Source organism: Prinia subflava, chromosome 22 (genome assembly GCF_021018805.1).
Source record: "Prinia subflava isolate CZ2003 ecotype Zambia chromosome 22, Cam_Psub_1.2, whole genome shotgun sequence".
Lineage (NCBI taxonomy): Eukaryota > Metazoa > Chordata > Aves > Passeriformes > Cisticolidae > Prinia > Prinia subflava.
The window spans coordinates 3,431,244-3,452,712 of NC_086268.1; the positions used below are offsets into that span (position 1 = coordinate 3,431,244).

Sequence of the window (21,469 nt, forward strand, 5' to 3'; positions counted from 1 at the left end):
CTTTAGTGCTGGTTGCTCTTATCTGAGTTTATCCAGATTATCCACTCACTGAACCTGGATACAATCCCAGACACGGTGTTCCAGTGGGAATCACACCATCCTTGGGCACAGGGAGTGGGAAAAAACTCAAGATAAAATGTCATTTCCTTGAAATAAATTGCGAATTCTCCAGCTGTCAAACTTTGGGAAGGATTTCAAACAACAAAATTGGCATTAAGCTGATGGATGCAATGAATTTATTAGAACAGTGGCACATAAATGTGCACCTAGGTGTAATCTCTGAGTAATATGAAGGTGGTAGCACTGTTGTGGTGTCCAAAGGTGTGTGTGGTGGGGTTTTCAGTTTGAAATCCTGTGCAGCCTTTGAATCACACAGGTCTGAGCCTGCTGGAGCCCCTCCTGCTCCCACTGATTTTGATTTTAGCCGAATGATGGATCATCAGCCTTTTGGGAAGGTGCTCCCCTGGGAATCAGCACTCAGAGCTGGGGCTGATTGTGAAGAGAAGAGAAAATGCTTGGTCTGGTCGTGGAAGGGGCAAAATGCAGCAGAAGCAGGCAAAGGGCAGAGTGATCAGCATTTCCTGCATTAAGGAACAGCTCCTCGTGTTGGCAGTGGGGAGCAGCGTGGCCCTGAGGGGTCGTTCACAGCATCCTGAGTCCAATAATTCAGTGTAATCCCACACGTGGACACTTGTGCTCGGATCAGGGCTGTTAATTCACTTTTACACCATTTCCTTGCCCCACAAGGCCCGGTTTGCTTAGACTGGGAGGTAAAGTGCAAGCTGGGTGATCGCTTTGCTCCCTTATTATCCTTCAGCTTGATTTTTATTGTTCTGAGAGGGACTTACTGTCCCTTATCTATTGTATCGGGAGGGACTGAAGTCCATCTCCTTATTCTGGGATAAAGATGTCCCCAAGCAGGTTGGGAGGGATACAGTGTCCTCAAAAGGCTGAAAAAGGTGTAAACTTTGCTTGATAATGTTTCTTTAAAAATCCCAGGCCTGTTTACACACGGATAAACACGGCAAAAGAACAAAAAAAAAAAAAAAAAGAAAAAAAAAAAAAAAAAAAAAAAAAAAAAAAAAAGAAAAAAAAAAGAAACCAAATTAGCTTCCTAGACGGAGCCGGCTAAATTGAGTTGAGGTCACCTTAACTCTGAATGAGCGTTGTTTAATTCAGCTCAGATAATCCACGCGGCCGCTTAATTAGGGTTTAATTTTCCTGGCTGTTCCTGCTCACACGCTTTGAAACTTTCTCCCAGCAGCGTGTGTGCCGCCGGGAGGGCAAAACACAAAATTTCCTTCCGACCTGTCGGGTTTTACCCCCTGGCGTTTGCTGAAGTCCTGGAAAAGCGTCCAGGGTGGCTTTTTTGGGTTCCTGGGGGGAGATGCAAGGGAGGGAGGCGATGAGCAAATTGTGCAAAGCGCTGTGCAGGCAGGGAGGACAAACACAAGGTTTCCAACCTGTCGGATTTTTTACTCCTAGGGTTGTTTAAATCCCCTAAAAGTGCTTGGGGGTCTCTTTGGCTTTAGGGGGAGACACAAGCGGGGCGGGCAGGGGTGGGTGCATTATGCAAAGCGCTGTGCACACAGAGAAGACAAACTTAACATTCCCAACCTGTGGGATTTTTTACTCCTAGGCCTGTTTAAATCCCCTAAAAGTGTTGGAGGATCTTTGGCTTTAGGGGGAGACTCAGGCCGGGTGGGTGCATTATGCAAAGCGCTGTGCACACAGAGAGGACAAACATAACATCTCCAACCTGTCTGATTTTTTACTCTTAGGGTTGTTTAAATCCCCTAAAAGCGTCTGAGGGTCCCTGTGGCATTAGGGGGAGACTCAAGCCGGGTGGGTGCATTATGCAAAGCGCTGTGCACACAGAGAGGACAAACATAACATCTCCAACCTGTCGGATTTTTAACTCGTGGCGTTGTTTAAATCCCCTAAAAGTGTGTGAGGATCTTTTTGGCATTAGGGGGAGACTCGAGCCGGGTGGGTGCATTATGCAAAGCGCTGTGCACATAGAGAGAACAAACATAACATCTCCAACCTGTCGGATTTTTTACTCCTAGGGTTGTTTAAATCTTTAAAAAGCGCTTGGGGGTCTCTTTGGCATTAGGGGGAGACGCGAGCGGGGCGGGTGCATTGTTTAATGCGCTGCGCACGCACAGAGCACAAACACAACGCTTCCAACCTGTCGGATTTTTAACTCGTGGCGTTGTTTAAATGCCCTAAAAGCGTCTGGGGGTCCCTGTGGCGTTAGGGGGAGACACAAGCGGGGCGGGCAGGGCTGGGTGCATTATGTAAAGCGCTGCGCAGGCGTGTGCGCGGAGCGTGTGCGGCCGCACCGGGCAGCATCACCGGGGGGACGGGCATGGGCACGGCCGGGGCCGGGGCAGCGTGTCCGGCACGGCCCGCAGCGAGCCCCTGAGAGCCGGGGAAGGGCCGTGCCATGCTGCAGGCGGTGAGTACCCTCCCGGCCGGCTGCATGAATGAATGAAACCCCCGCGAATGCCGAGCGAGCCCCGCTGGATTCCTGCTAGCCGCTGCCGCTCCACGCTCCCGAATGGCTGCCAGGTTAGTGCTGTCGCTGTCGCTGTCGCTGTCGCCGCCGGCTGTCACACACATGTGCCGCTCGCAGGGCTCGGCTCCATCGCACACAGGCAGATTAAAGCCGGAGTCCATGTTGGTTGCTGCTGCTGCTGCTGCTGCTCCTCTCCGTTCGGGGGACGGGAAAAGCAGGCGGTGTGACATCATGGTGCGGAGATGCTTCGTTCCTCTTCCTTTCCGGCGGGCTGGTGCCTTTATTTTGGTTTATTTCATTTTATTTTATTTTTTATTTTCCTCTCCCCCCACGCACGTGCCCTGCCTCTCCTGCGGGGCTCAAACAGCCTTTTCGATTGTTCAAAACAATGGGCAAATCCGATTGTTTGCGTTCTTTTTTCTCCCTTTTCTTTTTTTTTTTTTCATTTATTTTTTTTTCCCTGCAGCTTTCATTCCCCTCGCCCCTCCTCGTTTCCCCTGCCGTGTCCCCCATCCCCCATTCCCACGGGGACAGCTATTCCTGCCCTGACATCTGGGTCCAGGGATGGAGAGGGGCAGGAGGGGGCTGGATGCGTCACGGAGCCGCTGCAGGGACATGGTTGGGTTTGTTTGCCCATGTGCTCCCTTTGCCTCTGCAAGGGCTCGTGGTTCCGCTCTGCCTTCCTCTCCCGGTGTTTGTGTGTTTGCACTGATGGGGAGAGGCAGGATTTGGTTTGTGCAGCTTTTCCAGGCTGTGCTCCAGAGTCTATACAGGTGCCTTCTTTTTTCTTTTCTTTTTTTTTTTTTAATATATATTTTGGCAAGGGAGAACAGTAGGAAGTGAGGATTCACTGCACTGTGTGTATTCACAGGAAGAGTCTGCTGAACGCCCTAAAAAATTGCTTTTTCTTAGATTACTGGTGGCTGGCGTTGTCCTGTGCATCATGGAAATACTGGTTTAAAAAAGAGAATATATTCCTCTTCCCTTGCTCCATTAAATCACATGCATCTGCAGGAGAAGCTGGTAAATTTAGGATGGAGCTTGTGATTTTGACTCAGGAGGATGGAAACTTCAGGTCAGATCTTCGGGATGTATTTTACAGCAGTGCCATAACTTGGGATCCCCAACATTCTCCTGGAGAAGCCCCTGGCTGATAAACAGCTGGATGAAGCAAGAGAGAATCTGTGGAAGGGGGGGACAAGGTTGAGCAGGTCCTCAGGACAAGGGACAGTCGGTGACTCTTGCACTGGGGGTGTCTGACCCCCTCTGTTTGTGACTCGGAGCTGGAGCAAACAGGGGGAGTGCACGGAGGAGCTGAACCAGAAATTGTTGTGTTGTTATTTTCAGAAAGGTAAAGGGAGGAAACATCAAGGGCTGAACAAAGGGAAGTCGCTTTGATCCCAGCTTTGAAGATCACAACATCTTCCATTAACTTGTGACAGGCTGCTGCTGACGAGCCGTGGGAGTGAGTGGGAAGATGCAGAGCTCCGGCTTTGTCTCCTGTTTCTGATGCACAATATCCTTGTCCGCCCCCACACTGGCTGTGAGGAGTGCTCAGAGCCTTCCTCAGAGCCTTCCTCAGAGCCTTCCTCAGAGCCTTCCTCAGAGCCTTCCTCAGAGCCTTCCTCAGAGCCTTCCTCAGAGCCTTCCTCAGAGCCTTCCTCAGAGCCTTCCTCAGAGCCTTCCTCAGAGCCTTCCTCAGAACCTTCCTCAGAGCCTTCCTCAGAGCCTTCCTCAGAGCCTTCCTCAGAGCCTTCCTCAGAGCCTTCCTCAGAGCCTTCCTCAGAGCCTTCCTCAGAACCTTCCTCAGAGCCTTCCTCAGAGCCTTCCTCAGAGCCTTCCTCAGAGCCTTCCTCAGAGCCTTCCTCAGAGCCTTCCTCAGAGCCTTCCTCAGGCTCACTGTCAGCTGGGCTTTGTGAATCCCCTGCCCCAAGGCTGGGATGTGCTCAGCGCTGTGCCAGGGATAAAGTCCACAAAGCCTTGCTGGAGTTACAGCAGGGAAAAGTGCCTGAGGTCCGCTGGAGGGAATCTGGGAGCTGTATCACACCTACATCCCCACCCAAAAGTGGGCCTGGGTATTTAGCACCAGCTCTGTTGCTTTGTCTCACTGTCCCTTGAGATAAAGCACATTTGATAGCATCATTGCATCCCCAAACTGCTGAAGGATTCTGATGTTAGCTTGGAAACGACGAGGATTAAAATAAACAGGCTTGTATTTATTTTAATTTTTATTTTTATCTTTTCAGCTGTCAGGTTTTCAAAACTTTCCTCACATCAAAGATGGTTTAACGGTGTCTGTTGTTGTTTTGTTTATTTCTTTAACAAGGCTTGCAAGCTCCGTTCTGCCCCATGTTCCAGGCTTGGAGATGTTGATGGAAGCATCAGACATTGCAGTTCTTGCTGTTAATGACTTTGTGGTGGGGAGGGGAGGAAAACTGAGCCTGGATCTGTTCCTCCTTTGGAAGCACAGCTGCAGGGTGGGTGACCTGCAGGTGACTGTGGTGGGGCTGTGTCTGTCGCCTTCACAGGGATGTGAAATTCTTACTTTGCGCTGTTTCCCCTTTACTGCTTCCCAGATTTCTTTGTGTCATCCATCATACTTTGTTTCATGTGGCTTGCCTTCCTTTGGAGCGAATGGAATTGTAAGGATTTGTGGCTGAGGGAGGGGTTTGGGGTGTGATTTATAACCCGGGGTGGTTCCCTGCACGTTGGTGACCCTTTCTTGGTGCGTTATTGGACTTTGTTATTAAGATCTGTCTTGTATTTCAGGAACATCTCCCAACTTTTCCTCGGGATTTTTGCAGTCCCTCCAAGCAGGAGGGGAGAGGTTGCTCCCAAGCTGGTTGAGGGGGAGTTTCTGTGAGAGATGAGGCGTTTGTCCATGGGTCTGTCTCCAGTGGTAACCAGGATCGGGTGATCCACGGGGACAATGACATGGTTAATAATGCATCTGCCCATCCTCGCACTGCTGGCTGTGGGCAGAAGGCAAATTCCTTCCTAATGCTTGCAGTGATTTGCTAATCCTCTGAGGCATAATAATTGCATTAATTTTATTTCATGAATATGTAAACATGTGATTGGATGTCATGGGAGGACAGCATTCTGCGAAATGTCAAAATAGACAGAATAAATCTTAAACAAGGCTGGACTTTTCTGCTAAAAACCAGGCAGAAGGCAGACTATTTTTATGATTCTTTTCAAAGCACTTGTCATGAAACACTCCTTGGTTTCTGCACAGCCCTGCAGGTGTCATTGCTTTTTTGACTTATTGCTTTCTCTTTTGTCTCTCTTGCTGGGAGATGTAATAGAAATATAACATTGTGTTATTGCTTGTAGAGCAATGGTGGGCCCAGGGAATTGCTCCGGGATCTGTGCAGGTTTTCATTCTTGGATTATCAATTTGAAGGGAGTGTAGGTTGGTGATCAAAAGTTGTTACCATCTGCTTGCTGTTTGGGAGCCTGCATAATGAGCTTCTGAATCTCCTCGTTTTCCACTGATGTCAGACTGGATGGCAGAAAAGTATCTTTGTAGGAGTGTAATTAACCCCTCTAATAGCTGTTTCTGAGGAGAATTAACTCTTTTCAGTGCTACAGCCAGGCCTGAGGTGCCTTCTTGACCCTGCTGCTCTTTTCCAGACTGTCAGCACAGTTCTGTGTTGCCCTCGAGGATCTCCTCTGGTCTTGTTCAGGAAAGGGTGGGCACAGGCTTGGCTTTGCACAGCCCGTAGATTTCAGACAGAGACAGTTCAATATGTGCTTCAATATGTGCATCTTTGCTGCTTTGGGGACAGATTGCTCAGCACTTCCCGAATTCAGCTCAAATTGCAGAACAAACTCCAACTCTGGGGCTGGAAGAACTCGGTACCAGGTCGGTGCTGCAGGGAGAAGTGAGTGATTGCAGGATGGCTCTGGGAGAGCGAATTCTTTTGAGAACTGAGGGAAAACTTGGGGCCATTTAAGCTTTCCAGATCAGGACTCCTTGAGGAAATCCAAGGGGTTGAAAATGCCCTGCAGGGAATGGTGTCACTGGTGCTTTTCTGCCCTCTGAGGAGCTGGTGGTGGTCACAGCAAAGGTGGCGGGTGCTGCTTGTTTAGCTGAGCTGCTCTAGTTGCAAAATTCATGGGTCCTTTTCCTGCTTCTGGCTGGATTCTAATGCACCCCCTGCGAGTGGCAGAGCCAGAGGGATTTGCTGTGTTGATCTGTGTCACAGGCGATGTGACAGTGCCCTTCTGAAGGTGGCTGCTGGCTCTTGGGACACCTTGACTTGGGAAGGAATCAGGACCTGCTGCAGGGTGCTTGTGTCAGTCTGGGATTTCAGAGCTGGTGGCATGGACAGACTTTGATGTCACTTCAGGACTGTTTGGGTGTCATTCATGCAGAATTCATTTAACAGACTGCAGAAAAGTCAGGTTTCTTGATGAGTTCTCCATGGAAGCATTGCTAAGAGTCCCTTTATGGTTTTAAGAACACCAAGCTTAACTTGTGGAATACCTTTCCCCAAAAAAATGACAGCTTGGTGAAGCTCTGTTCATCACCTGGTTCAGATCCTTGCAGGAATTACCCTGCTGGAGGAGGAAATTTGGCCTTTCTGTCTTGCCTGGTGTCTTGGGCAGAGTGTGAGCAGAGGCTGGTCCATGCATTGCCAAATGTTCTTTTTCATCTGCTGAAGGAAAGCTTGTAGGATCCCAGAATGGTTTGGGTTGGAACGGCCCTTAAACATCATCTGTCCCATGGGCAGGGATACCTTCCACCATCCCAGGCTGTGCCAATCCCCATCCTTGGGATTCCAGGGATGGAGCAGCCGCAGCTTCTCTGGGCATCCTCTGCCACCCACACAGGGAGGAATTTCTTCCCTTTATCCCACCTGAATTTCCCCTCTTTCAGTCTGAATCTATTACTCCTTGTCCCTCACTACAATTTCTGCTAAAATTACCCTCTCCAGCTTCCAGAGACTGGCAGGCTACAGATTCTTTAGGTATTGATGCTTTTCCTCCACGTCTGAGCAGAGTTTGGCCCCTTCCCATCCACCCCATGCTCACTGGTGGTGTTTTGATGAGATTTTTCCTTTAGGCACAGCAAGGGCACAAACCAGGGAGACAAACTCAGCCTTCTGTGCTCTCCAATGCTCCGTGCAGGGGTTTTCACCTCCGAGCAAAGGGGCTGCTGCTTAGGTGGGCTTGTTTGTGTTCTGTCCCTCACTTAATGTGTCTCATCTACTGAAGGCTGCTCTGCAGGGGGATGTGAGGCCCTGAATGCGCTGCGGGCAATTAGGTCTCTAAAGCGTTATTTATTACAATTATTTTTTTTTCAAAGTGGGTCAAGCCGTTTTTTGGCATTTCAGGCGTGGATTCCTGGTTGAATTGCAGGCCTCGGTCGCCAAGGCAACTGCAGCAAGCGTTCGTCATGGCTGGGCCTTGGGCTGGATTCAAACTGCAGGGAATGAGCAGGGCGAGATTCGAGGGGCTCGGGGCAGGGGCAGCCCTGTGCTGTCTGTGCCCATCCAGAGATCTCTTAACACACTCGTCATTTTCTCCCTCTGTGGAGTCCTTCGTATGAGAAATATTCAGATTTTCCCAGTCATCAGAGAGAAGGAGGGGAGTTCAGCCCTTCTGGGTTTGATGTTTGTGCCACTGACTTCAGGGAGATGTTATTTTTCCCCTCTGTTCCCCTTGATGTTGTTTTTCCCCTCTATTTCTGCAAAGGTGAGAATGCACACTCACCTAATGTGATATATGTGGATGGATTTGCTTTTTTAAACTAAATAAACGAGCTTGGAAGACAGAATCTGCCCAAGATTGTTCTTGCCAGAGCTGGCATCAAAACTTGTGGCTATGGCAGTGTGAGCTGGGCAAAAATAAAATTGCCAGCTCTGAGCAAGTCAGTGCTGGTGCTGCTCCTGTGCAGCTTGCTGACTGAAAAACCCACCTCGAGGAGCTTTGTGAAACCATCAAAAGACTAAAATAGCACCAAACTTCCCAGCATTTTTCATCTCGAGTTTCACCTGCACGTGTTGGCAGCTGCACCCCCGGTTTTGAGCTGCTCATTCTGAGCTTTAATTGAGCAGCAGCAAAATCTCACAACTGCAAACTGAAAGCAAACAGAGCCTGGGCTGAATTGGGCTTGGGCTTTACAGAGCTGCTCTAAACTCAAGCTCACAGTGAAACTGTGAACTCAAATGAACCAAAAATGAGACGGAGGTTGTGCGTGGTAAACTCAGGTTTTGTAGAGCTGTGGAGGAAAAATCAGTACCTGTGTGCTAGCCAGGGGCAATGGCTTCAAATTCTTGCCTTGTATTTCTGGGGACCTCTCTCACAAACCAGCTTATGTTGCCTCAGGCACGCTGGGGGCAAGCAGGGCCAACACAGCCTCAGAATTTAGAGGTTTTAACTAGAAGTCTGCTTTTTCTACAGTCTGTAAAATGGTTATTCAGAACCGTGTCCATCTCTGGGACCTCTGCTGATGAACTTGGAGTCACTTATTTAGCTCTGCTGGGCTGCTGAAATTGAGTTTAGCAGGAGCACAGACAAGGTGAAACACCCATTTTTACTGGATCAGCTGAGAATCTGTGAAGGAAACTGATGCTATTTTTAATATTTCAATAAACTAAGAAATCCCTGATAGTTTTACTTCATGTTATACCGAAACTGCTGCAGGCAGTGCTGCTGGGAGAATGGTCCAGATCATTTTTTGATTTGTTTTTTGCTTCAGTTATTATTTGGGGAGATTAAATCTTGAATATTGCCACAGTTATTGATGCGCTGGTTTAGTATTTAATATTCCTGTGCCTTGTCCAGGGAAAGGCAGGGCACAGGACAAGAAGATGTGACAATATTTCACCTGGGGATGTGCCACTGCTCCTTGTGAAGAACCCCAAGCCAAGGGGGAACTGCTCTGCCTGTCTCTGCACTGGGGCTGCCTTGGGGTTTAGGTGATTTTTGAACAGGTTTTTATTGGTCTGTATCTGTATTTCTCACCCCACTGAGTAGAAATAGGTGACAGAACAGAATTCAGCTTCATCCACTACAGAACATTTTGCAAACCCCATTCCCAAGCCTGTTCATTATCTGTGTGGAATTCCACACTTTGTGTGGTGGCAGCATCTTCCCAGGGACTCCTGTGAAGCTCCTGCTGCTGTTCCTGCCCGCTGCCAGCTCCTGGGAAATCTGATTCTGGCCCTGTGTGCTTCCTGCAGGCTGCTCAGGGAAAGTTTCATCACTTGTGCATTGACACGAGCAGGGAGCAAATAAAGGACAATTTATGGGACCAGTTCACCCAAAACCGAACCAAGCCAAACCTGGTAACTGCTGGAGGAGTGTGTTACACTGGCTGCTCACATCCAGCTAATGCTTGTGCAGTGGTTTTGGCATCTTCAGGGATAAGAAGAGATGGATTTGGTTTTTGTCTGGGAATTAGTGGAACCTCAGGCACGTGTTCAGCTCTTCTAGATTTTCAGGGAGGAAATGATCCATTTGGAATACCTTGCTGTGCCTCATTGTGATTGCTGGATGTAATTTGGCTCAAATCATAGCCCTTAAGATTATAACAACTTTATAACTTAATTATTACTTAATTCAGTCCCTTGCAGCTGTAATTCCTCCATCCTTTTCCTGCTGCCCCTGCTCTCAGATGTGGCTGTTTGGTGCTGCTCATGAGCTAACAGGATCCTGAAGAAATCAGCACAGATGCAGTCCTTGCATCAGCCCAGGCTCCTCTGTACCCTGCTGACCTGAGCAGGGCCAGCTGGAAAAGCCTGGAGGATGTCTGGGCTGCTCAGAAATAGATTTGACTCCTGAAGGAAATGAGTGACGGAGGGAAAAAACGGGTGTAGTGTGTGGTGTTTGGAAGAGTCTGGCAGGAAGGAGAGGCATCAAAAGAGAAGGAGCAGTGAGGAAATCGGAGTTTTCCTGTTCTGTGTTAGTATGTGTGTTACTGGCTTGCTGATCTAGGTGCTGGGGCGTTTGCTGAGGAAAGAGAAGTTCCATTCCCCTCTTAGTTTCTGTAAAACTCTTGCTTTTCCCGTTGTGAAAGAGGAACCTAATTTTATTTTATTTTTAATTGCAAAGGCTTTTAGGTCACAGCAAACCCTTTCCATGCCCATTTCATGTGGGAAGGGATGGTTCTGTGCAGAAAATGCTGCACTGAATGTCATCATGACTGCCCTCAGAGCCCCGGCCTTTCTGATGCTCTTTGCTGGGTATTTTCTGAAAGGTGTGACCCGGTTTCCGTGCATCCTGTTGAGAAGAGCTGCTGTGACAGAGGAGGGGCAGCGTGAGGCTGACACCTCTCTCACTCCTGAGTGCACATTTGCCTTTTGTAAGCTCAGGTGAAACTCCAGGAGCCCACAGCAGTCAACGAGTTCGCTCTTGCGGTCTGAGGGGTTGAAGGGCGGGTGGGGAAAGGCGCTGCCAGCAGTTCCTGTGCTGAACCAGAACCGCCTGAACCCCCCGTGTGCCCTGCACAGCCCGGGCTGCAGCTGCTCCCCTCGGGCTCGGTGTAACCCCGCTCTCCCTTCTCCCCCCTCGCAGTACCGCCAGTAACTCCAACCGCAGCACGCCCGCCTGCTCCCCGATCCTGCGCAAACGCTCGCGCTCGCCCACGCCGCAGGACGCCCCGGGGGACGCCATGGTGGAGAAGGGCTCCGACCACTCCTCGGACAAGTCGCCGTCCACGCCGGAGCAGGGCGTCCAGCGGAGCTGCTCCTCACAGTCCGGCCGCAGCGGGGCCAAGAACTCCAAGGTGAGAGGCGAGCAGGGGGTCCATGCTGTCCTCTGCCTCTTTCAGCTCTGCCTGACCTCACTCCCTCCTCCCCCGTGGTATTTCTGAAGGTTCTCCTCACTCTGAGTCCTCAGCACGGCTCTGAGGCTTTCTGAAGTGGTTACTCAACGTTCACACCGATTGCTTTCGGTTTTAAAGTCAGTAAAAAGGGTTTTTTCAGCACCACAAGGGAAAAAGTGAGTTTTGCTTTCCCCGCAAAGGTCAGCTGAGCTTTTTTCTGCTCTTCTTGGGAGCAGAGTGCAAATGTGTGGCATCAGGCAAGGTGTAGAGTTCAGGTGAGCTGCCAGTAGTGAGGGGTGGCTGAAAGGAAGCCCACAGGTTTTTGATTTCTGTACTCAAGGTCCTGTTCCTTGGGAGGCTCCACGGTTTTGAGAAAAGCCTTGAAAATTCACAGAATTCACAGAATTCAGAGCAGGTTGGAAGAGACCTCCAAGACCATCGAGTCCAACCCAGCCCCAACACCTCAACTAAACCACGGCACCAGTGCCACATCCAGGCTTTCCCTAAACACATCCAGGGGTGGTGACTCCACCATCAGCTGTTGCATTCATTTTTTATCACCTGGATTGTGAAGGGGCATGAAATAAAAAAGGTTTTCCCTGTGAAGGGCCTGTGCATTTCCCCAGTCCCATCCAAGCCCTCTGAGGTCAGTTCCAATGGCACAGGATCACTTTTCCAGCCCTCTGCAATGTTATGACTGCCCTGCTGATATTTTCCCCAGGAAGATTTTGTGTCTTTGACAAAATATTAGAAACAGCCTTATCTTTGCTGTGGAGGAGGAGAGTTTTGGCTCTAGGATTTGGTGTGAGCAGTGGGACCTGGTAAAACACACGAGAGACTGGGGTAGCAAACAAATCTTTGATTTTAATCCTGGTATCAGTGGTAGCACATGGATAGATATAACACTGTTAGCTGTCAGGAGCATTTGTGTTTGCCCAGATTATGGAAGTGAGGTGTTTCAGCCTGAATAATTCCACAGGAAGAACTCTGATGGCTTGTATAAAATGAATTGATAGATCTTTGCCTAATTTATTGCTGGATTGTGTCACAGACAAGAAATCTTCATCCCGTCCCCTTTGTGGCCACTCAGCAGAGGGAACAGGACTCAGTGGCCCACATTCTCATCTCTCACCACCACGGGGGCAGTCTGTGAGCTCAAAAGAGGGGGAAAGGGTTTTTCAGGCTGAATCATTGGCGTTCTGAGGTTGCCCTCGAGGTCAGCCTGGCTTCCTGTGCACACAGTGACCTACAAACCCCGGCCAGGGCTGGGTGACACCCTCAGCACGGGGCTGCCAGCACTGTGCTCCCAAAGGAAGCTGTGGGATGGCAGGCAGGGTGCCACACTGGGGGTGCCCACAGGGAAATGGGCTCCTGGGGAAGGGGGAGCCACAGGGAGGAGTTGCATCGCCCTGGCCTTCAAAATGTTGTGAGTTAAGGTCATGGGAGTGAGATTTTTACCAACACGGTGATTCCTAAAGCTTAACTTCAACTCCTGGTGCTTCCCGCAAGGAAGAGGGGGTACAATGCTCTCTGTTGGGTGTGTGGGTTTTCCTTCTCTTGATCTGCGAGGTAATTTTTCTTCTTTCCCTAATTTCTCTCTTTTCATTCCTGCATGCTTTCTCTCCGATTTAAGTCACACAAGCGCCTCTCCAAAGTAAGCCTTCTTTTTTCTCTCCTGTCCCCCACTGTAGAGCTGTGTCCTCACTCAGGAGCCCTCCCCTGGTGCTGAGTGCTGACCCCAGCCAGGCATTCTCCTGTGAGAATGCCAGCAGAGCTCAGCCCTGCCTGTAGTGGAAGCTGGGTTCACTTCCATCACTGGCATCTGGCTGGTATTTGCTCACACAGAGTGAGAGCTGGCCTGCTCATCACACCCCCTCAGCTGCTTCCAAATCCTTTCAGCCTTTGAGTTCTGCTTTCCCTTCTCCCTTGAGGTGAGCTGCTGTCTTTGCCAGGGAGAAATCCTCTGGAGTGGAACAGAACCGTGATCCCTTCTCTCTCCTGTCTTCTTCCTCCATGATTTCAGAAGCAAGAGTTGTTCTCCATGGCTCCTTCCCTGCTTTCCACGATGAATAGCATTTCTGTGGCCAGTGGTCTCAGCTTACTGCCCTTGCACGCTCTCCTGTGTGATGTAAATATGAAAGATCAGTGATTTCAAATGAACCCAGCTTGAACCTGGTAGAACAGACCTGTCCCAAATGAATCCTGAGAATTCATGGGCTCGCTCTGACAGCTGATAAGTGGCAGATCCCTCTGTGGGTGCTGGAATTGGAGATAAGATCGTTTGGGATTTGATCTCACACCTCCGTGCTACCCTCAGAAGAGTGGAAAATTCAGAAACGCAGGTGGGGTGGTGTTGGAGGAGGTGCCAGGCTGTTGGCATTTCCACTTCATGAACACAGAATGGCTTGGATGGCTTCACAAAAATCCACAAAATCCTTGTCTTGGCCTTTCCCCAGTGGATGCCTCAGGTTTCCTTCTAGGCAAGTTCTCAGAGAGCAACGCTGGCTCAGTGCCTTCCCTTGGTCGTGGTCCTCGAGACCAGCCTGACCTTGCATGGTTTGCTGGTGTCTGCTGGAAGCTTCTTGACGTCTTTTGTTTAGACAGATTGTCTTGTGCTTGGTATCTGTAGCTGGGATAACTGCAGAGGAGCACTGTGGGACTAAAGTCTCAAGGTGAGGTGTGACAGAAGTGCTGTGGAAGGTGTCAGAGCCCTGACAGGATTGCTGGTGAGTAGAGGTGTGTGGGCCAGGACAGGCTGCAGGTGCAGAGGGTTTTTAGGAGAGGATTGGTGGGGAGAAGCCTGGAACAGAGGGAGGTCTGTGTAAAATGTGAGTGCAGTGGTGCTGGGAGGTGCCTGCAGCCAGCCCCTGCTTCTCTGAGAGGGAAAAAACCCAACCACTGGGAGGCAGCTGGAGAAACTGGAGGGGAGTGGAGCCCAGAGGGAAGGGGATCCCAGGCAGGACCCCAGCAGCCTGTCAGAGCCTCCTGCCCTGCTCACACAGAATATTCAGAGTTGGATCCATGAGCTTCACCAGCCTGGAGCTCTGCTCTGTGCTCCACAAGCTGCTTCCTCTGGCACAATAAAAAATTTCCAGGCATTGAACCCCCTGCTCCTCCCAATAAAGAATTTTCAGGCATTGAACCCCTGCTTCTCCCAATAAAGAATTTTCAGGCATTAAACCCCTGCTTCTCCCCACGCAGATGATTCTGTTGTGTGCTCACACAGAGGAGAGGTTAGGAACAAAAAAACTCGAGGGGCAAAGATTTTAAACTCTCCTTTCTCAGCTTCTTCTCCCCTCCCCACCCATCTCCTGCAGGAGGAATGGTTTGGTTTCCAAATCTGTCTGGCTAAAGAGGTGGAACAGCTCGAGCCCATGAGTTTGCTGCTATGTTGGTGCAATTGCTGACAGATCTGCTTGAGCTCCCTGCCCTCTTTTGTCTGTGGTGTCCTGTCCTGCTGCAGCGCTGCCATCAGAGGGAGTGCTCCACCAGGGTTTATAAACACTGGAATTGTCACAGGGAGTGCTCCACCAGGGTTTTAAACACTGGAATTGTCACAGGGAGGGCTCCACCAGGGTTTTTAGGCACTGGAATTGTCAGAGTGCTCCACCAGGGTTTTTAGGCACTGGAATTGCATCCCAAAGGAATCTTTCCCGAAGCTCTCTTTGCCACCCTGACACCACCACTGTGCCCCAGACCAAGGTCTTTATCAGCCTTAAGCTTTTCTGGAACAGCTTTCCAAGCTCAGGAAAAACCAATCTTTTTGCCAGTAGCCAACGATGAAATATTTGTTTTTAACTATTTTGCTCTTGCCTGAGGATAAAAGTGATCTTCAGTTTCTTTCCAAAGCCTGTAGCTAATGGCGAATGCTGAGGATTAATAATTAGTTAGGGGTAAAATAGGAATTTTGGTGCAGCTGCTGGGGGTTGTAGAACAGTTTAGGTCAGGAGGAATCTCAGGAAGTCTCTCCCAAGCCCCTGCTCAAATCAGCTTGGTCTAAACCCTTGTCCAGCCACATTTTGCAGCCCTCCAAGGCTGGAGATCCCTGGCCTAGCCAGGCCCCTGCTCCAGTGCTTAACCACTCCTGTGAACAGGCTTTTTCCTCCTCTCCAAGAAGAATTTCCCCTGCTGCAGCTTATGGCTGCTGCACCTTGTCCTTCCAGCGTGCCTCGATGAGAAGAGCTTGGCTGTGTCTTCTCATCCACCCCTCCCACTGAGTGGGACAAACCCCCCTTAGGCAGTAGGTAATAAAATTCTGATCATTTGGGACTGGGGTGAGGGTTTGGGGAATAAATTCCATCATTTCCTTGGGTTATGGCCATTTACAGGCCTGGTGGGCAGCGCAGCTTTGGCACAGATCAGGAGGGGGCTGTGGAATCTGTTCCGAGCTCTGGTTCTGTGCCTCAGGTGTGAGAGGGATTCAGGGATGCTCCCAGAGCCCTGAGGTGTCTCATTCACGTGGCAAAAGGTTTCTGCCCCCCTGGGAGCAGCAGGGAGTTGTGATGCTGCTGCCAGGGGTGCTGAGAGGTAGAAACTGCTTGGGTGGAGTTCTCAGGGTGAAGTTCTGTGTGTGCCCTGCAGAGCTGTGCCCTTCCCTGGCAGTTCACGCAGAGGGGAGGTCACTAAATCACGACTGTTTAGAGGCAACCACTAAAGGCTTAGAGAAAATATCCCATTTTTCACATTCCTCCAAAGCTCTTCCTGGTTACAGTCCCCTTGTAACCACGAGCTCTGCTCTGTGCTCCTGTAGCATCGTCTCTGCAAAGCAGCCCCATCTTCTCCCTGTCTGTGTGCAGCCCCCTCCTTCTGTTATTTATTTTCTCTTTTCAGTTCTAATGCTTTTGGTTTCTTTTTCCAGTATGACAGACTTAACCTGCTCAAAGTAAGAATATGTTTTTCCTTTTTCTTTCTTTTTCCCCCCCTCTCTCCGTTTTACTGTCTCTTGATTTTCACAGTTCTCAGCTCCCTCTCAGTGAGTTTTAAAAAAAAATATAAAATAGAAGAGAGATTTAAGAGTTGAGCTTGTTTGGATTTTGGACAAGTCTGTTGAACTTGGTGGAGGCAAAAGATGAGGCTTGGGTGTTGGTATAATTAAAGATGTCAGTATAATTATGGATGCCGTCATAATTTTTATATAACGATAATTTTTTTTTGTGTGGAAGAGCTTAAAGAAGAACCTGCAGAGCTCCTTTATAAAGGACCCTTGACTCGAGGAAATTGAAATGTGAGGAGGGGGAAAAAAAAAACCAGTTCCTGTAATGGATGCAGCAGAGGGGACTGAAATCCTGTTGGGCTGTGCTGACACCACAGCATGGGCACCCTGATTTAGAGGCAGTGACAGCAGGGCCTCTGCTCTGTGTGTGCCAATTATAGTTTGATTGTGTGGGTTTTTTTTTTTTCCCCAGGAATTTCTGAATTGTGCCTTTTTGCTCATTAAGGCAGACAGATGGCAAAACAAATCTGCAGGAAAATCACTCCATCTCAGGCCCTGTGCTCCTGAGGACAAGGTGCTGTGAGCATGGTTCAGATTAATTACCCTGCTGCTTTTTTTAGTGTAGGCTGGGTTGCATAAGGCTTTTTTTTCCACGTCCTACTTGCAGGGAGGGATGACTTCAACCCAGTCCTTTATGAATGGATCAGGTATGGCCAAGTATGGAAAAGAGTGGGAAGTAAGAGGAAATTCCTCTGGTTGGAGGAATGAGTGTGAGATATGAGCCATGCTCTGTGTTCAGTCCCTCAGCTCATCTCCTTCCCCCAGGATTTGGGGGGAAAAAAGGGTGTTTCTCTTTTTAATGTCAATTTTTTTATATTTTAGCCTGTGTACTGTATTACTGTGGGGCTTTTCATTCGAGACTGGGAGCTCTGCAATGGATCCTTCAGAAATGTTGGCTCCGGGAGTGGGATCAGTGAGGTTTGGGGCTGGAGCTTGGAGCAGGAAGGTGCAGGGCTGGGAACAGAGCAGCCCCTGTATCTTCAGAGAAATCTGAGTCTCACCTCATGAACACTTCTCCTGCTTTCCACCCTGTGTGTCCGTGGTGGGCAGGCAGTTTCTGTGTCCCTGTGAATATTCCAGGGAATTCCCAGTGAAACTCCCACAGCCACAGCACAGAATGTTTCCCTTCCTATTCCAAACTGGCTGCAAAGCCTGGAAAATTCTCCAAGGTGAGCAGCAAGATGGCTTCAAAGGAGGAAAGGCAGTGAGATATTGCTTCTGTCCTTGTGTTTGTGCTCAGCTCCCACGAGTGGAAATGTTTGGGAGAAGGGGATGGCACAGCTGGAGCTGCCCCCACTCCATGGGGAAGGCTCTGGTGCCCCCAGGCTTCACTGCCATGAGGGAAATCCCCCAAAAAAGGAGGATTCCTGCAGCTCTGCCCAGTGTCCTGCCCGTTGGAAAGCCAGCCTGGCTGGAGAGGGAGTGGAAGGTCATTTCTTGCTCTCCCTGTGCAGATAAATCTCACCTCCAGCTGAAAATTGCCTGGCATGACTTTCCAAGCTGAGCCAGCTCTTTGTGTGCTCCAGTGTGTGGCCTGTCCTCTCCAACCATCTGAAATGCCATGATAAGGAGGAAGAAAAAATTCAAAAAAAATCACATGTGCAGATGATGCAAAACACTGAAATGCTGAAAAAAAAATCCCAGCCTTTTTTTTCCTTGCTTAGCTTTTCTAGTGATTTTCTACAGCACTTTTCATGGCTCTCTGTGTGTGTGTCCCGTTTAAAATTGAAAATGCCCTTGGAACATTTGCCTTTTGTGAGCAAAGCTGTGTCCCTGCCCTTGGGCTGCTCAGGGCAATGTGAGTTTTGCCAGCTGGCCAGTGGAAGAATGAAACCCCAAAGAGGTGACTGGCAGTGATGATGATGATGATGATGATGATGATGATGATGATGATGATGGTGATGATGATGATGATGATGAGCTCCTCTGTTGCTGGCTGTCTGCAGACAAGGTGACAGCATGTCTGTGTGTGTGCATGTGGACATGCACACCTTGGCCTGAACTGTTTCCTGTTCCAGACTGCTGCTGCTGGATTTGTCCCTCGCTCCTGTACCTGGGGATAAATAACTGTGTCAGACCACGCTGTGAAATCCATTGAAATCTTCTGTTTAATCCCACTTTCACTTCACTAATGATCCAAACCAGATCGGACCTGCTTTCTCTGTCCCTCTTTCTTTTTGATCCTGAGATCTCTGTGCTAACTAATGCTTCTCTTTTATTTTGTCCTTACAGAAAAGCCAGAGTTGGTATAATGTAAGTACTCCCGTTTCTCTTGTCCCCGGGTGCTGCGGGCAGGGCGGGGGGAAGGTGCAGAGGGGCTTGGCAGTGGCACTGGGGCACTGTGACCATTTCCAGCAGGAGCAGGTGGAAATGGCTCAGCACTGGCAAAGGAGGGCTGACATCCCCAGGGAAGGGATGCCAGAGAATGAGAGCAGAAGCTTTGTCCCTTTGGTCACTCCGGTGGTGCCCCCCACATCCTCAGGGGGGCCGGGATGTGGTGACACTGGGGACACTGGGGACAGGCAGAGCTGCCACCCTGCAAACCCTCTGCATCTCTCAGGGCGACAGAGGAATCATTTCCTAGCGACCCCAGAGAAACACCAACCACCCTTTGCTTCTGCCTTGGTGTCCCTGTGCCAGCACGAGTGGCACAAAGTCGATGTCCCCTTTGTACGGTGGGGCCCCACCCTCGAGGCTCTGAGGTAGCCATAGGCAAATGCAGCAGCCACCCCTGGCCAGCCACAGTTGCTGCTCTCCAGCCATGGGGCCAGCAGGGAGGGTGATTTTGGGTCAGGTCTGACAGAGGGGAGAGGCAGAGTGAGGAACCTGCTGGGGGTGAGCAGCACCGGGGGTGCCACGGGCAGGAGGAGGTCTCAGAGGCACACAGGGACTGAGGCAGTGGCCTTGAGAATGAAATACAAGCCCGGGTGGGCCAGGCTGGGGGAGAAGTGGCAGATAAGGACTGTGAGCAGATGGCCCAGCCTGACCTGGCTGCTGCCAAACCCTGACTCTGTCACCAGCCTAGAGGTGACTTTGGCTCTTACTGCTTCTGCCTGTAGCTGCTGAGCTCCGTTCCCTGCTGCATGATGCTTTGCTGTGCTCTGCTTCTGTGGGTCTCTTGTGTTTTCATGTCCTCTCTATCTTATCTTTCTGTTCTCTTGTTTTTCCTCCATATATTTTCAGCATGAGAGACAGTACATCCGGAGAGTAAGCACTGGCTGCATTTTTTTGTGGTTTTCCCCACCCCACCCCATTATTTTCCTTTGTAAACAAAACCAAACAAACACATTTTCTAGTTAGCAGAGACGTTCTGGCCAGATAAAAGCAGCAGTGTGAAAATAGAGATGAGCCACAGACTCCAGGAAGTCGGTCAGTCCTACTTGGCAGGGTTATTTCTGTTAAAAATTTGCTAATGCATCTCCTTGATAGCTTCCCTTCTTTGCCAGCTCCTTCCAGGCAGGATTTTTCTGCCTTTTGGACCATTCTGATTCCTCTGTTCCTCTCCCCTCTGAGAGCAGCTCTAGAAATGAATCAGTGGAACCTGCCTCTTCATGAAACCTCAAAATTTCCTTTGCTCCCTTTCCCCCATTCTCATTTTACATAAACCCCACCGTGCCCAGAGCAAACTCCCTCCACAGTGTTCTGTGTGCCAGGCACTGTGCAAACCCAGCCCAAAAATAAATCCCTGCCTCAAAGAGCTCATGGGCCTCAAAGATCCACAAGGAATCACCAGTTTTCTCCTTTTTCTTGCTGCTTTTACCTGGTCATTTTGTCTCTGGAGCACTGCCTTCCTCTTTGCCAGTTGGAACCCTTCCTTTCCTCTCTCCTGGGTTCCTTTATCTCTATTTTTTTTCCTTAGATGCCACCAACTCCTCCTGCCTTGTGTGTTCTCCTTTCGATCCCACCAGTGCTTTTTTGGGATTGCCATCCCTGCCCCACGGAGAGGTGGTGGAAAGGGGTGAAGTGAGGCCATGGGTTGGTTTGGCAGACCTGCCCCTCTCTCTGGCTGTGTTTTCTCTACTTGGCTTTGTAGAGGACAGATGTAAACTGGTGCAGGTGCCCTGTGAGGCTGAGAAGAGAACCCCAGTTTGGGAATAAATGCACTCAGAATTTTGGGGTTTGCTTTGTGTTCTTGTTCTCGTGGTGGAAGAGCAGAAGCTCAGTGGAAAGGAAAGATCCCTGAGGTGCTTCTCATGCCTTTAGTGAGGAATTGTGCACATGGAGACTTTGGTTTGGAAATATTGTGGTTTTTAGGGGGAAAAAGATCTGTTGGTCACGTGTGGTTTAACCATCAGTCTTGTCTGCTTTGGGTTGCGTGTCTGCACGGTGAATTATTATTAATTAATTTATTATTTTAAAACCCTTTATAAAAACAGACCTCAGACCTTAAAACGAAACTTTCTGTGTAGTTTTGTCTGCTGGAACAGAGATGTGCCTTGCTCTGTACCCCTGAGCTGCTCAGGGGGTGGAAATTTGTGTTTGCTTCCCTGAGGGCCCCCAGGAGGAGCTGCTCTGTCCATGGGGGTGTCGGTGACTCCACACTTGGGAGAAGGCGTTTGTCACCCAGCAGATGTCATCAAAATGAGAGACAAACTGCAGATGTTTTGCTGCCAGGGATAAAATCTCTCCTTCTCTCTGGGGTGAAGGGCCCCATTTCTGAGCGTGGAAATCTCTCATTTCTGTGCCACAGTTGGGGCCCTGAGCCTGGCAGATCTGCCAAGCTTTTCCTGCCTCACTCTGTCTCACTTGGGCTGGTAATCCTTCTGCTTCCCTGTTCCTAAATTAGAGTGTGTGTCTCAATACCCTGCAGCATTCCTGCTGCTCCAGAGCAAGGCTTGCTCCTTAAATTCAGCACCAGGATAACCCAGAGGATGGTCTGGAAAAGAGAATGAATAGGATGATCTTGAAAAGTTAGAGAAAACACAGTCAACACCAAGGAAGAGGTGAGATTTAAATCCATGAGGTTTTCACTTCAGCTTTTACTTCCCAACATCTGCCTTGCTCTGTATTCCTTTATCTATCACACACCTGAATATTTTTCTTCTTCCTTTAACTGAGCAGTGAAAAGACATGAATTGGCTCTTTCAGGTGTTCCTAAATATGAGAATATTAGAAATATTTGCTGTCCCAGTCAGTCTGGGCAGGTGAATAGGAGCCAAATCCTTCCCACTTGTATTTG

At 49.6% G+C, this 21,469-nt stretch overlaps 1 protein-coding gene across 13 annotated transcripts in view; it reads left to right on the forward strand.

The window, feature by feature from the left end:
• The window catches only part of GRAMD1B (GRAM domain containing 1B), a 103,504-nt gene that overhangs the window by 52,414 nt on the left and 29,621 nt on the right, over positions 1–21,469 (forward strand). For 10 of the 13 annotated variants that reach the window (XM_063418021.1, XM_063418020.1, XM_063418027.1 and 7 more), the window contains 2 exons: positions 11,048–11,258; positions 18,523–18,543. In XM_063418021.1, coding sequence (XP_063274091.1) covers positions 11,048–11,258; positions 18,523–18,543 — 232 coding nt within the window. Of the gene's footprint in view, positions 1–2,268; positions 2,575–11,047; positions 11,259–18,522; positions 18,544–21,469 lie in introns of those variants that run through there. The other 3 variants (XM_063418033.1, XM_063418028.1, XM_063418023.1) reach the window with 3 other exon arrangements.